The sequence below is a fragment of the Asterias rubens genome, chromosome 17 (genome assembly GCF_902459465.1).
Source record: "Asterias rubens chromosome 17, eAstRub1.3, whole genome shotgun sequence".
Taxonomy (NCBI): domain Eukaryota; kingdom Metazoa; phylum Echinodermata; class Asteroidea; order Forcipulatida; family Asteriidae; genus Asterias; species Asterias rubens.
The window spans coordinates 6,271,708-6,288,371 of NC_047078.1; the positions used below are offsets into that span (position 1 = coordinate 6,271,708).

Below are 16,664 nucleotides of genomic sequence, written 5' to 3' on the forward strand. Positions count from 1 at the left end.
TATATTTTGTACTAATTATAATCTTACAACCGTCAACTGCATAAATTTGTAAAGACTGCATTGAAACTGCAATAAAACTATAGTAATTATGTGGTAGCAACGGGTTATTTTGAGGTAAAATAATGCTGAAACTACAGTAACAGTGTAGTTTTACTGCAGTAAAGACTGCATTGAACGTTTCGAACATTTTGGGAGGTTGCAGGAACGTTAATTTTGCACATATTGGGACGATGCTGGAACGTTTGTTTATAACATTGAGACGTTGTAGCAACGTAAGTTAACAACATAATTGGGAGGTTGTCAGAAGGTTAATTTTGGATGTGGTATGGACGTTGGCTTACAACGTTAGAGACAACGTTGTCACAACATCAAGAAGAGTCCACACAAATTCGTTACCACAACGTTACACATCAACGATGCAACAACAGAAAATGTACAGATGCAACAACGTTCTCGCAACGTTTTTTTAAGACGTTGCTGGAACGTTAACTTACAACATTGAGACGTTGTAGGAACGTTAGTTAACAACATATTGTGACGTTGTCAGAAAGTTAATTTTGGATGTGGTATGGACGTTGGCTCACAACGTTAGAGACAACGTTGTCACAACATCAAGGAGAGTCCACACAAATTCGTTGTCACAACATTACACATCAACGTTGCCACAACAAAAAAGTAACGTTGTAACAACGTTCTCGCAACGTTTTTTGGTTAGCTGGGTACACAGTTGTTTAAAATAAAGGGCACTAGGCACATAATATTATTGATAATAATTGTCAAAGCATTCTCATTTTTTTGTATTTTAACATAAACAATCAACACGAAAGTTTGCGCTCAATATCAAGATACCAGCCCAGAAAATAATAAAAGAAAATCACCCATTTGCAATTTGTTTGTGTTTCAAGATGCCCAAGAATGGCTTCAGGCCTGCAAATAAGTCTTTCCATGGATTCAATTTTTAGTGAGACTTTTAACTCTTTCTCAAAAACTACGTTACTTCAGGGGGGGGGGGTCGTTTGTTCTACTAGCTAATTCCCATCGCTCCTTTACCAAGTCAGTAATAAGTATTGTCTGCAGCTAAAAGGTTTTTGAATGTTTTTATTTTCATACAGTGATTGGATGGTGGGTTAAAATGAAACGTATCAACGAAAAAGCAATTAAGTATTTTCCCCTTAATATTTTTCTTTCTTTCCTGCTACAGAATTTACTTTTGTTTTGACGGTATTTTATAACAGATGAAAGGGGTTTTCGTTCAAAACCACTTTGTAAACACCAACAAAGAAAATAAAAATTGAAACAATGTACATCATAGGCCTACCTACTCAACAAAACAGTTTTCTTTGTCATTAAAAAAAAAATCACAATGACTCTAATTATTAAAATAATAACATGAATAAAACAAGTAAGTGGTTGTATTGTTTTTGAAACCCATACAACTAGAAAAAGAACGTTTTAACAAAAATAAACAATATTTTGTATAAAAGATTACGTGAATCATAGTACATCAATGCCACAAGAGAAAATTTCTTCAAAGAGTTTGTCACAAAGACTCAAATTAAGCGCTCCATCTTTACTTTTGACGAGAACAAAGGAGAGGTAACAATTGCTTAAATTCATTTAATACAAGTGCTTAATGAATACAGACTTAAATATACAGTTCGTTTGCAGCCCATAAAAATGTTTTATAATACAAACCCCAAAAGTACTTTGAAGGGAATAAAGAAGAAGTAATAATTGCTGAAGTTCATTTTGTACAAGTGCTCAATAAATACAGACTTATACAGATCACATCCCATAAACATGGTTGTATAATACAACCAAAAAGTAGACATGTGTTTGTAAAAGTACCACCAAACACTGGGTTTTCGGTTGTTGGAACAAACAAAGACAATGGCAGGTTACTTAACTCAATAACTATGTTAAAATTTGTCGTAATACCTATATATTAATTATTGAACTGTTGGGACCGTCAGAAAAGATCAAAGTGGGGGTTATATCTTGAAAAATATGTATAGTACTAAATAATTGTCACAAAATTATTTGAACTTACATTATTGTGACATAATATGAAATCTGACAACTTTGTTTGGGTTTTGTTACCATAAATTAGTATCCCAAAAAAAATATAGATATTACTTTACGTGCAGTTCTTTTATATCATTGTGATTGCAATAGTGTTACAGTGTAGAATAATTAGTACTCAATATCACACTTTGAGACAGTTTTAGCAGAAGTTGAACTACATAGCACTCGGTGCATTTTATAAAGTATGGGTAAATTAGGCTATAATTATGCTAAGTTTGTATTGTGTTTGTGTTTTGGCAGTATATTTAATTTAATCACATCTTTAAAGGATGTAGATACAATTAGATTTAAAGGCAATGGACATTATTGGTAATTACTCAAAACAATTATTAGCATAAAACCTTAGTTGGTAACGAGTAATGGGGAGAGAAGATGATTGTATAACACAGTGTGAAAAACGGCTCCCTCTGAAGTGACAATGTTTTAATAGAGAAAGAAGAAATTTTCCACGAATTTTTGATTTCGAGACCTCCCTATTTTGAGGTCTCGAAATCAAGCATCTGAAAGCACACAACTTCGTGTGACAAGGGTGTTTTTTCCTTCATTATTATCTCGCAACTTCGACAACCAATTGAGCTGAAATGTGTACAGGTTGGTTATTTTATTCATATGTTGAGATACAACAAGTGAGAAGACTGGTCTTTGAGAATTACCAATAGTGTCCAGTGCCTTTAAGTAACTAACAACGCCTTTATTCATTACACACTTAATAATGTTCATTGTAGAATTTTAATACTACAACGCTGGGCCAACGAGTAATACATTATTTACTTTTTGGCCCAGCGTTGTACCGACATTGTATGAGTTACCAACGTATATTTTCAGCTTTTTAGTTGTGGGCGTTGGTTAAAAGTCGGATGTTGGTCTGGATGACACGCTTTACGTCTTCTCGATTTGGGAATCTTTGGCATTGGTCCAATGTTGAAAATAGTAGTCAGACGTCAGCTGCCAACATTGGGCAAATTAAACAAATAATAATGCTGTCCACTATTAACGCTTTACGAACGTCAAACAAACGTACGAAATTCACGAGACGTCGTGTATTCAAAAGAGAATAATAATATGATGTTGTAGCAAGGTTGGACCAACGTTTGGCCCAGCGTCATCTACGTTTGACAAATGGAAAAATAACGTCATCGCAACGTCACTTGCAACGGTTGCCCCCAAAATGTGTACCTTGGCAAACGTTGGGCCGACGTATACCAATAGCTAGGTTGTCTGTATTATGTAATATTATGGATCATTGTCAACTGTTCTATACCCTAAGACATGGTGCGTTCGATTAGATTCCCCGGGTTCACCCCGCGGTGCTTATTCGGTTGAGCCCCTGACAAGAGCTATCGAACGATCAGTCACTCTCTCGTGGTGACGTCATGCACCTTGGGCCAGCCCCCAAGTGACCCGTTCTACGAGCAGGGCACTTGGGGCTGACCCGGGTGAGCCCCAGGAATGACGTCAAAGCTATTCGATACAGGGAAGATCGGGGTCGACCCAGGGAAGCTAATCGATAGGAACTTAAACAAAGTGCGCCAATGAAGTTGTTCTAACTCCAAAAAGCCTGATCATAGTAATGAAATGAGGGTCAACTGTACATGCGTGCAAACTCTTTGTCTGGTGACCAGCCTCTCGCCTTCGTCGGTACACTGGTATACCTCTCGGTTAAAGTTCGAGTTTGAACCACCAGTGTCCTCTAAGGTCGAGTTTGAACCAACAGTGGAGCTCTCAGGTCGAGATTGAACAAACACCACGTACTGGTACCTCGCAGGTCGAGTTTGTACATATCAAGTCGAGTTTGAACCACCCACTCAGGTCGAGCTTAAACCACCAGTGAATCTCTCAGGTCGAGTTTGAACCACCAGTGTACCTATCAGGTCGAGTTAGAACCACCATTGAGGTTTGAACCGCTAGTGTCGTCAACACGACGTGTACGGCGACCGACCATCTCTTTGACCTGTTTCTGAAACCGTTCGTACGTGAAGCAGTAGATGAAGGGACTGATGCACAAGTTAATGACAACAATGCCTCCTGTCACTCGATAATAGATGTCTTCGTAAATGTTAACTGGTTGATGCAAACCCAGATTGATCAACAGGTAGTTGGTCTCAGTCGGACCCCAGCAAATGAAAAAGGAGACGGTCAACAATACAACTGTCTGTGTAACGTTACGATTGGCTTTAGAGAACGTCTCCTGAGCACTGGTGTTGTTGTCTCTGCCGTGAGCCTGCGCCCTCTGACGGAGCTTCCGGATTATAAGAGAGTAGCTCGATACCATAATGACCATGGGAATCACAAACTCGTGTAGGAACACCAAGACGCCCCCAACGGCCCGAATCTCAGAGCTGGGCCAGGAAAAATCACAGCCTAGAATCTTGCTGTCATAGTGGGTGACCATGGCCAGGTGGGAATCCTGCACCCAGCCCATCATCCAAACACCCAGGAAGACGAGCTTCAACCTCCGAGGGGTGAAAACATTTCGATACCAAACGGGTCGGCAGATTGCGAGGTAACGCTCTACCGATATGGCGACTAGGTTCCACGTGGATGTCACAAACATCGCGTACTGCGGCCATTCTGACCACCAGACGTGGCAGTAGAGCCGGCCGAGAAAACTGTCTGGTACGACACCCATGTGGGCGAATCTCCCAACCAGGAACACACACGACCCGATGAGATCTACACAGGATTGGTGGATGATTAGTTTGTTTGTGGTGGAGTTGAAAACTTTCCTGTAGCGAAGCATGACGAAGCAAACAAACCCATTGCCGAGTATGCCAAGGCTGCCCATTGTGTAATAAAAAAACAGCTGGCCGTCGAACGTGTTGGCCGAAGTTGGACTGGTAAAATTGACCGACTTCATCGTCCAAAATAGTTTGATCAAATCAAGATTTGCTTTCTCCAAGAACTCTTTGAAAGTCTTGAGACTAAGGTTTGAGGAAACTCCACTGTTTAACTGAGGTGGTTTCGATAAGATCCGGTTGTGTAACAACTCGACGTTTCGATCAGAGTATGGTCTTTAAGAAATAAACTATTGAAGCTCTAAGTTCGCTTAATGTAGAGTACACGCAAAACATGGGCAAATGGTCCGTCTAAGTTATTGAATGAATCTCGCTCTCTACGATTGAGAATGCATAAGCTGGCACCAGAGATTTATGACAGCGTCAAATATCACCGTGGCAACAGAAACATCAAGTTTTAGATCCTAGGATACAAAACAAAATCACATGGTAATCATAAGTAATGAGCTAATTAGAGACATTGGGCCGAATAAATAAAAACTAGCATTTGCTTTTACTAGCCTGTTACTTAAATCCTTATAAATAAAAGTGAGCCTTAATATTGCTAGTAATTGGTCGAACTACAAACTGTAGTAGGTAAAAGCAATGCTTGAGGGACTCTTTTTTTTGAGATGTAAATAAAACCGACATGTTACTATAACCTGTATACTTTCACAAGATACTGGGCTGTGAAAAGGCCAGCATTAACAAATTTCGATAAGTTTTAGATCAGGCATGAGAATTTGCCCAAATCTCTACAAATAACCTTTTACTGGAAAAAACACCATTTACTTGAACGGATTAGTAAGTGGTCAGAGAAAAGCACAATAGCGGTGTATTCAGGAGTATAACAAAAGAGGCATGGACTCGCAGATCAATAGCGATTAACTGAAATGCAGGCGGGGCAGTTTCCACTTAGTCAGGTTTTTGATGGTCGGCAGTGGCTATGATGAGGAAACAGCCAGCCTCTCAGCTCCATAGATTGGTACTTTTAGAGCAATTAAAGTACGACACCGATTTATAAGTAACATTTATAGTTGGATCAATAGGCCAAGAGAAAAATAATCATTAAAACCTGACCCGATACCGAGCCATAAATTATATGGAACACTGTTGTGTAAGTAAAATCTCAAGCTCCTCATACAATAGCTTGTAAAAATGCAAGTAATTGCTACAGTATGTTAGTAGTTTTTATTTATAAGACTATAAGTGAAAGGTAATCCCGCGAGCAAAATGTTCATGCCTGATATTTTACTTTTCAGTCTTCTTGCTAATGCTGGACCTTTAACTTGATAAGTAATTGCTAGTTTTTGTTTATTCGGGAGTTATTCGTGTAGTTATGAGTTACAATTTTAGCTTTCGAGAAAGACTTAGACTTGACTCAAGTCCCAATCCCGTTCCAAGAAAGAAAGCTATTGTATTATGACGCTTTGCATTCCCCAGCCTGTTCTCGGGACCACGATAGCTACATTTTGACGGCGGTGGGTATGCTTAAAGGCAGTGGACACTATTGGTAATTACTCACAATAATTATCATCACAAAACCTTTCTTGGTTACCAGTAATGTGGAGAGGTTGATAGCATAAAACATTGTGAGAAACAGCTCCCTCTGAAGTGACGTAGTTTTCGAGAAAGAAGTAATTTTCCCTGAATTTGATTTCGAGACCTCAAGTTAGAACTTGAGGTCTCGAAATCAAGCATCTGAAAGCACACATTTCGTGTCTCAAGTGTGTTTTTTTTCTTTCATTATTATCTCGCAACTTCTACAACCGATTGAGCTCAAATTTCCACAGGTTTGTTATGTTATGCATATGTTGAGATACACCAAGTGAGAAGACTGGTCTTTGACTATTACCAAGAGTGTCCACTGTCTTTAAGGACCTCCAACACGAGAACGGGACTTGATTCAAGTCTAAGAAAGACTCGGTTATAGGGTCGAAACGTCAGGCCCTACTTTTATAAGGAAATCATACATGACAGCACAGAGGGCTATGGAAAGGATAATGAGTAATAATGAAGGATAGTCTTCAAATGAGGACCTAAGAAAGAAACCGAGAGTGAATGTTATTTTTAAAGGCAGTGAACTATATTGGTAATTACTCAAAATAATGATTAGCATAAAAATTTACTTGGTAAAGAGGAAAACATTGTGAGAAACTGTTCCCTCTGAATTAATGTAGTTTTCGAGAAAGAAGTAATTTTCCACGAATTTGATTTCGAGACCTCAGATTTAGAGTTTAAGGTTTCGAAATCAAGCATCTGAAAGAACAAAACTTCGTGTGACCATGATGGGACAAGGGTGTTTTTTCTTTCATTAATATCTTGCAATTTCGACGACCGATTGAGCTCAAATTTTCACAGGTTTGTTATTTTATGCATACGTTGAGATACACCAACTGTGAATACTAGTCTTTGACAATTACCAATAGTGTCCACTGTCTTTAAGAGTCTTTTGCCTTTCCCTTTTTTTTTTTTTGGCCTTGGTCTCCATGCAGAAAGTACTGAATAACAAACACACATACATAATATAGTACAGTACCCAAAACGCGCGAAACTAGGACGTCGTCGTCCCGGCAACGCTCTGCAAATCACCTAAGATCCATGCGACACAATGTCTATTTTGGCGCTAAGTATTACGAAGCACGTGAGTTTATCCCGATTCAAAATATAACCTTGACAAAATAAGATCAGTTTGTTAGCGCAGTCAACACGGTTTTGGTGCAAAACAGTTGGCGTAGATTTCATAATTATTTACACATCGAGTCGGATGACGGAGGACGGGGTAGGGTTCATAAGTTTTTTTTCAATCCATACACAATGTCAACCTCTACCCCCCCTCCCCCATAAGTACCCATCCCTTTCTGGGTGAAGAAAAGCAATTGAGTATTTTCCCTTTCTCCAGATATAAAGCAGGAAAGAATGCTTGTTTATGCGCATCACCTATTGGTATTTAAGTGTCAGTTGTTGATTTGTTTTTAAACGATAAGTCTCGGTCAACTTCTTTTTTGACTCACTACTATTCAGAACACGCAAAACACATGCAAACAAACATAAATTAAAAGGAAATAAAAATAAAAATGGATGGCAATTTAAAACATTAAGTTCAGAATTATTTCTAAGCAGGCTAATTTTACTTAAAAAATAGTCAGACTGACCGTTACTTTGTCTCAATGTAGAATCTCTATCAGCTATGTCTCAAGACGGCAGCAAGACCAAGTTCAAGATGACCACTTTGTAACAGCCGATGATAACTGAGGAAACAAAAGGCTGTCCGTTGCTATGATGTCTGATGGAGTAAAGATGATGATAAGATGCCCCGAAGACGACTGATGATGAGTAATATAAACTTGAAGATGACAACTGTGTTCCGGCTACTTGCAACCTCGACACCCTGAGGCCTATATGTGTAGAGGTCTGATGAGGCTGGAGTAAAACAAACAACCTTAAATATGCCGATCGAGGATGACTCAAAGACGACTGGACATCAACAGAGAGTGCCGTAAGAGCTAATAGTAGAGTAGACTGGTCCCCTGTCTTTAACTGTGCGCAATGATGAACACTTGCTTTTCAGAACCAGTGATTTTATTGTATAGAATATGTCATTGGATGAATGTGCAGTGACGTAGCTTTACACTCTGTGTTTTGATTGGTCCGAGGTGATGTGGGTGCAGCTGACAAACATCACCCCGGACCAATCCAAACACATCTCTGCATCCAGTGTGCACCATGTGTGTTATATACAGTTATACATATTGGAATGTATAATGTTGCTATTAATTATTCGACTGTACGTGAAATGAATGTCAGGTGGAAGCGAAGTATGACAGGGGGAGGGGATTTACATTATGCTATGAGGCCACTTTATGGCTTTATTCACGAGCCTCGAAGTGTGACGTCAGATGTTCAGGCTATAGTACCGCTAGAGCGTGCAGAGCGGCTCCTCAAGATGATGGGCCAATCAGTGAGCTGCTCTGTTGATGTCGGAATTATAACAGACCAATCGACGATGTGCATTGACGAGTGGCGCGGCGGTGGCTGACGTCAGTCATTCTGACTCGTCTTCGATTGGTCCTTAAAAGTTTGTCTGCACAGTTTGGCTGTCCCCCACATGCATCGCAAAATTTTGCACTGTTCTAGCATGTACGGAACACGTTGCCTTGGATCGGTCGAGTTGGTCTTTAGTTGTTTTTTTTCTTCTTTTGTTTCTTGATTTCTTTCTTACAGTGTATCGCTTTAGGCGGCTGGCTGGGCGGTCCAGTGGCTAAAAGGTTAAAGATTTATCCCATGTGTGGATGAGTGCGTGTGCTTTTAGGGTGATGTAGTTCAACTTGGAGCGACTGATGTTGTTTGGAGTGAAACCATGAACTTCCTTGTAGATTAGTCGTGATTTATTTCTGCGAACAGTCAGTGTATCCCAGTTTAGTTGATTCAGCATGTTTGACTATTTTCTTCCTTCATGGTTTGACATATTCATTGACTTCATTGCTACAAGAAATAGTAATACCTAACGGAAGAATAGTCCACGCCGTTGCAGTGATATTCGACAGAACCAATGGACCAATCAAAGAAGACTGACGTCAGAGCCATTGTCACTAGCCAAGTTCATTTTAGTCTGATATAAAATCCACTTCGTTGTATCAACAGAGCAGCTTACAACGGTCCATTGTCTTGTTGAGGGGTAGACTTGACCAAGTCTCGGGACCACTATATCTACATTTTGGCGACGGATATGGGGGACCTCTCGCACGAGAACGGGACTTGAATCAAGTCTAGCTGAGGAGCCGCTCTGCAAGCTCTGACGTAGCTCATTGTTGATGTTCAATCTCTTTCTCAGACTTCTTCAAATCTTCCTCAGCGTTAGCCGGACCATCTGACGTCACATTTCGATCAGGCTCGTGACGTGAGTAACACCACATATTTGCCCTTTCACATATACGCCTTTCTTAATATTTAGGCATGAAGTACGTCACAATGCTAATCCAAAACGAGGCGATGGGCGCAGTCACAGCAAGTGATGGGAACGTGCGCTCATAGCCTCATTTTGGGTAAGAATTATGACGCCATGCATAAGTATTAAGAGAGGCGTATACATTCAGGGTGCGTTCGTTTAGCTTCCCTGGGTCGACCCCGGTCTGCCCCAGTACGTTCGAATAGCTTTGACGGGGCTCACCCGGGTCAGCCTCCATTGCCCTGCTGAGGTGAATGCCGTCACCACGAGAGGGCGAGTGTGATAGTTCGATTAGCTCTTATCAGGGGCTCACCCGAGTGAGCATTGCGGGGTCGACCCAGGGAAGCTAAACGAACGCACCCATAGTCACATGGAGTTACACACTCATGAAATCCTATCATGCAAGTACATGTACAATATACTGTACATAACACACAATGTGGACACTGCATACAGACGACCGAAAGTAAGCTTTCCCTATCTGTGTTTTGATTGGTCCGTTTGTCAGCACCACCCACATCACCTCTGACCAGTCAAAACACAGATAATTAATGTAAGGCTTACGTTATTGCACGTTATATCCAATGCACGTTATATCAAAATTAAAAGCAAGTGTCTGTCTTTATCCTTGTGGATAACCATTCTGCGCTCTGCATGGTCTAACGGCAGTAATCGCTGGTGTTCAGTCTCTTTCTACCCAGTCGTTTAGTAAGTATCAGTCTCGTCTTCTTTGAGATTTTGTTTCACTCCAGCTTCATCCGAACTGTTTTCAGGCCTCATAGGTGTCGAGGTTGTATTAAAGTAGCCGACAGAAGAACACAGTTGTTACCTCCAAGTTTATTATTCGTCCTCAGTCTTCTTCGAGGCATCTTATCTTCATCTTTACTCCAGCCTCATCATACCTCATAGGTACCGTAAGCCTTTTGTTTATTCGGTCATCATCAGCTTTTAATACAAAGTAGTCGTCTTGAACTTGGTCTTATCATCGTGAGACTTCTTCTTATGTCATCATCCACAGCCGATAAACAGATCCTACATTGAGGCATAGCAGCGGTCAGTATGTTTTGTTTTTGTTTGTTTTTTTTATAAATAAGATTAGCCTCCTTACAAAATTATAGGCTTAAAGGCACTGTACACGTTTGGTATTGTCAAAGACAAGTGTTCTCACTTGGTGTATACCATCATAAGCATAAAAATAACAGGCCAGTGAAAATTTGGGCTCAATTGGTCATCGAAGTTGCGAGAAACTGATGAAAGAAAAAACATACTTGTTGGACGAAAATTTGTGTGCTTTCAGGCAGGAATAAAAGACTTCTAGCTAGAAGTCTTTTAATATTATTTGGTGAAAAATTACATCTTTTTCAAAACTACGTTCTTTGCCCGTTACCAAGTCAGTTTTTAAGTTATTATTTGTTTTGAGTATTAGTTACCAAACGTGTACCTTCCCTTTAACCACGTTTATAGAAAATGACGTAACCCTTGTGCGAAATTGACCAACTTTCGTCTACAACGTAATATTTTATTCATCAAAATGACGTGGTGGGATATTCAATCAATGAAAGGGTCGCAGTTTTAAACATACTACGAGTAAAAGCAGTAAACTTGTTTGTAAAACCCTAAACATTGTTTTGCTATGGGAGTAGTTCACCGTTTGCTATGGGATAGTACATTGGTTGCCATGGGGTACATTGGTTGCTGTGGGTAAAACATTGGTTGCTGTGGGGTAGTACATGGGTTGCTGTGGGTAGTACATTGGTTGCTGTGGGGTAGTACATTGGTTGCCATGGGGGTACATTGGTTGCCATGGGGGTACATTGGTTGCCACGGGGGTACATTGGTTGCTGTGGGGTACATTGGTTGCTGTGGGGTAGTACATTGGTTGCTGTGGGGTAGTACATTGGTTGCTGTGGGGTAGTACATTGGTTGCTGTGGTGTACATTGGTTGCTGTGGGGTAGTACATTGTTTGCTGTGGGGTAGTACATTGGTTGCTGTTGGGTAGTACATTGGTTGCTGTGGGGTACATTGGTTGCTGTTGGGTAGTACATTGGTTGCTGTGGGGTAGTACATTGGTTGCTGTTGGGTAGTACATTGGTTGCTGTGGGGTAGTACATTGGTTGCTGTTGGGTAGTACACTGTTTGCTGTTGGGTAGTACATTGGTTGCTGTGGGGTACATTGGTTGCTGTGGGGTAGTACATTGGTTGCTGTGAGGTACATTGGTTGCTGTGCGGTAGTACATTGGTTGCTAGTAGACAGTGCATCGGTTGCTATGGATATACTACTGTGTTTGCTGCGTGGTTTCTAAACTGCCGTTTCTATGTTTTAAAATATTGCCTTAACGTTGTGTTAAGCGCCTTGTCTTGAGGCCTGGCATAAGGTGCTATATAATTAAGGGAATCAATGTGTGGTGAAGAGGGTTTCAACTAGTGGTTTAATCCCAACGAGGCCTGGTTCTTGATAATTTTACCGAGACGAAGTCGAGGTAAATTATAAAGAACCAGGCCTCAGCGGGTTTAAACCACTTGTTGAAAACCGATTCAACACACTTTGATTCCCATTCATAAATACCTTTTTCGGTAAAAAACATCATCACTTTTTGGTCAAAAAGTAAAATAAATGCAAAAATTATAAGTTTTAATTGATTTCTTTCAACATCGTACACTCCTCCAGCTATGAAAATAATGGTAAAGCCCTCCGCCGCCGTCGGGTAAACAACTCCTTATAAGGGAATGCTGTGCGCGTCGCGCATATCGCATTGTATCGCGTGATGTGGCACAACTGTTTCAGCCGTTGCTCTCGACCAATAGGAATTAAGAAAGTTTCTTAATAGAACGGTTGAAGGTCGCGTGTCAAGCCAATGAATTAACACTTTTCACCGGTCATAAACAAAGGTTTATTCACACCCACGTGACGCGCTCTCCACCAATAGGAATAGCGAAACTGTCTGAAGTATTTATGAATTACTCGTTTAATACTATAATAGCGCGCCGCGTTTGCGCGGTTTCTAGTGAAAATAAGACACAGTGATGCGGTTTTATTTGAAGTTGTGCCCCGGTGCGTTCGAATAGCTTTGGACGTCATACCAGGGGCTCACCCGGGTCAGCCCCAAGTGCCCTGCTTTTGGAGTTGGTTACTTCGGCGCTGGCCACAGGTAAACGACGTCACTACGAGAGCGGTGGGTGGTCGTTCGTTCAACTCTTGTCAGGGGCTTCAGCTCTTGTCACTCGAGTGAGCACCAAGGGAAGCTAAACGAACGCACCCTATGTCGTTCTAAAGCAATGTTCAAAATACTTGTGTCTTCATGTTCCGTACATAACAGTAGTTGCGTATCGGATGAAAGGGTCGTCGGTGGGCAATGTGTCCCCCCCAGGCCCCCCATACTTTTTTTCATACGATTGAATAAGCATTGTTATAGTAACGGTATCTGCATGCTGCTGAAATTGCAACTCTTTTTTACATGTACTAACAATCTGCACTACATCGAACCTAAACGGCTTAATGTCACATCCGAAAGAAACACCAGGGCCATCCCCCTTCTACGATAAGTGTTCTTTGTTCTTTTTATATGTACTAACAATCTGCAGTATATCGAACCTAACGGCCCGAAGGAAAAAGTAATATTGCACAATGCCGCGCTTCTGTCGAAATCAAACTAAACTTTATTTGAATTCGATATAGCAAGAGTGCGACGACTGAAACAGCGTTTGTGACCGTTTGCTATAAAATGAACATGGTTGGAAAGATATTTTAAAAGTAAAATACAATGATCCGAATAAATATGCCACGAAATTGCGTGGTTTTCCTTAATAATAACCGAATTTATAAAGCGCCTTTTCCAAAGGATGCAAAGCGCTAGGGATAATGCAACCAAAAACCCAAAAGAGAAAATGACTAGAATCAAAAACACATTAGAAGGAACGATTAAACAGATGAGTTTTTAAAAGTCCTTTAAACTGTTCTACAGAAGAAGCGTTCCGGATGTTTGTTGGGAGTGGGTTCCAGTTGCGGGGACTAGCGATGGAAAATGCACGGTCTCCAAACTTCCTTGAGGATCGAGGTACTACTAGATTGGATTGAGATCGAAGACCTTCACGTTTGGGTTTGCTGAGATCTAGTGTGTCTGAAATGTAGGATGGGAAAGTATTGGATACAGTTTTGAACATGTTCAGTTCCGTCTTAAAATTGATCCGCTGGTCGACCGGAAGCCAATGTAGATCCGTGAGCAGCGGTCTGGCATGGGAATACTTTGTCTTCTTATGGATCAGTCGGGCGGCCTTGTTTAGGAGTCTTTGTAAGCGGTTGAGATCATGTTGCTTCAGTCCAGTGAGAAGGGAGTTGCAGTAGTCGACTAACACGGTCGACCATTTATGGGAAAATTGGCCGATCGTGTTAGTTCACAAAGCAAATGGAAAACCACGCAATTTTGAGGCAAATTTGTGTGGATCATTGTATTCTACTTTTGAAACATCTTTCCAACCATATGCATTTTAACACAAACGGTTACAAATGTGTTTTTTTATAGACCAACTCGTCCTATCCAAGGCAACCGGTCCCTTTAAGACAATGGACCAGAGGTGTAAAATATCCCACGGATGAACGTCCTTGCACTGGACACTCAGATTTTAAAATTGTGATTCTCATGTCAATGTTTGTTAACTTAATGTAACTTTGGATGGAAACCTAATTCTGTTAAAGTCATTATACACTTTCGGAACATAGAAAAAAAGAGTTCACAGATTTACAAATTACTTGGTTTACAGAAGGTAATGGTGAAAGACATTTCTTAAAATAATTATTCCATGAAATGCTTTACTTTTTGAGAAAACAATTATCAATTCTCGATATAAAAAATTACGGATTTATTTTAAACACATGTCATGACACGGCCAAACGTGCGGAAACAATGGTGGGTTTTCCCGTTATTTTCTCCCGATTACGATGATCGATTGAGCCTAAATTTTCACAGGTTTGTTATTTTATTTATGAGTTGTGATACACGAATTGTGGGCTTTTGGACAAAATTGTTTACCGAAAGTGTCCAATGGCTTTAAGCAATATATTTATGTGCTTAGCTTAGCAAGTTTTTGTGATTATGCAACCTTTTTCAAATTGGGCACAGGTCCCTCGCTGCTCACAAAACTTACCATAAATGCCTCCTCAAACAATGTTTAATAAGCTCAATAATTATGATACTCATGTGATTTTTTTTGGTATTTTTCATAGGATCTAAATCTGATGTTTCTGTTGCCATGGTGACATTTGATGCTGTCTTTGATCTCTGGTGCATGCTGATGCATTCTCAATCGTAGAAAGCAGAGTTCATATAAAAAGATTGAAGAGCTTTTTTGAAGACCATACGGTGCACCGATCGAAACGTCGAGTTGATGCACAGTGCATCTCTCTTTCGAAACCACCTCAATTCATTAGTGAGAGAGATTCGCGGTATTTCCTTAAACGTTAGTCACAAGAAACCAAGGAGTACCTGGAGAAAAAAAATTCCGGATTCGATCAAATTATTTTGACGATTCAGACGATGGAGTCAGTCAATCTTACCAGTTCAACTTCGGTCAATACTTTCGACGGCCAGCTGTTTTTCTATTACACCCTGAGCAGCCTCGGCATACTCGGCAATGGATTTGTTTGCTTCGTCATGCTTCGCTACAGGAAAGTTTTCAACTCCACCACAAACAAACTAATCATCCACCAATCCTGTCTAGATCTCATCGGGTCGTGTGTGTTCCTGGTGGAGAGGTTCGCTCACATGGGTGTCGTACCAGACAGCTTTCTCGGCCGGCTCTACTGTCACGTCTGGTGGTCGGAATGGCCGCAGTACGGCATGTTTGTGGCTTCTACATGGAACCTAGTCGCCATATCAGTAGAGCGCTACCTCGCAATCTGCCGACCCGTGTGGTATCGAAATGTTTTCACCCCTCGGAGACTGAAGCTCGTCATGATGACGGCGTGGATGATGGGCTGGGTAGAAGCTGCTCATCTCTTGGTAGTCTGCTTCTATGACAGCGAGGTCCTCGGTTGCAATGTGTCCTGGTTCAGTTCAGAGATTCAGGCCGTTGCGGGCGTCTTGGTATTCCTACACGAGCTTGTGGTTCCGATGTCGATCATGGTACTTTGCTACTCTCTTATAATCTGGAAGCTCCGCCAGAGAGCACAGGCTCACGGTAGAGACAACAACACCAGCGCTCAGGAGACGTTCTCTAAAGCCAATCGTAATGTTACACAGACAGTCGTCTTGGTGACCATATTCTTCTTCATTTGCTGGAGCCCTACTGAGACCAACTATCTGTTGTTTAATCTAAGTGTGTATCAACCAGTCAACCTTTACGAAGACATCTTTTATCGAGTTACGGGAGGTATTGTTGTCATTAACTTGTGCATAAATCCTTTAATTTACTGCTTCACATACGAAAGGTTTCAGAAACAGCTGAAAGAGATGGTCGGGCGCCGCACACGACGAGTTGAGGACACTTCAAACTCGACCTGAGAGTCACAAGGCCGAATGCGGGAGGCTGGTCACTAGACCAAGAGTTTGCCTGATTTGTTTATAAGTTGCGGAAATTCTTGCAGCTTTCGCACGTAGACATTTACCCCCATAAGGGAAAGCGCCATTAAAAACTTCCGGGTAATTGCGACAAAAAGATGAAAAGTTAACTGCGTGGGTGTGTTTATTGAAATACTTGGGCCATTAGACTTAAAAGAAAATAATGAGCGGTTACAAAATGACTGATTAGTCAGAAGCACTGCTGGTTGTGCACTGTTAAAATCAGTCCACTGTTTGGAAAGGGAGTTACATGGCGATAACAGGTGTGAGTTGCAAGAAAAAAAATGATGTTTTTGTTTTGG

At 40.9% G+C, this 16,664-nt stretch overlaps 2 protein-coding genes across 2 annotated transcripts; one reads left to right on the forward strand and one right to left on the reverse strand.

Annotated features, from left to right (window-relative positions):
* Positions 1–3,952: 3,952 nt before the first annotated feature.
* LOC117301745 (nociceptin receptor-like) lies at positions 3,953–4,870 on the reverse strand. Its single transcript, XM_033785769.1, has one exon. It carries the CDS (start codon positions 4,868–4,870, stop codon positions 3,953–3,955), a length of 918 nt encoding a protein of 305 aa, XP_033641660.1.
* Positions 4,871–15,339: 10,469 nt separating this feature from the next.
* Positions 15,340–16,305, forward strand: LOC117301747 (mu-type opioid receptor-like). Its single transcript, XM_033785771.1, has one exon. It carries the CDS (start codon positions 15,340–15,342, stop codon positions 16,303–16,305), a length of 966 nt encoding a protein of 321 aa, XP_033641662.1.
* The last annotated feature ends 359 nt before the right edge of the window (positions 16,306–16,664 follow it).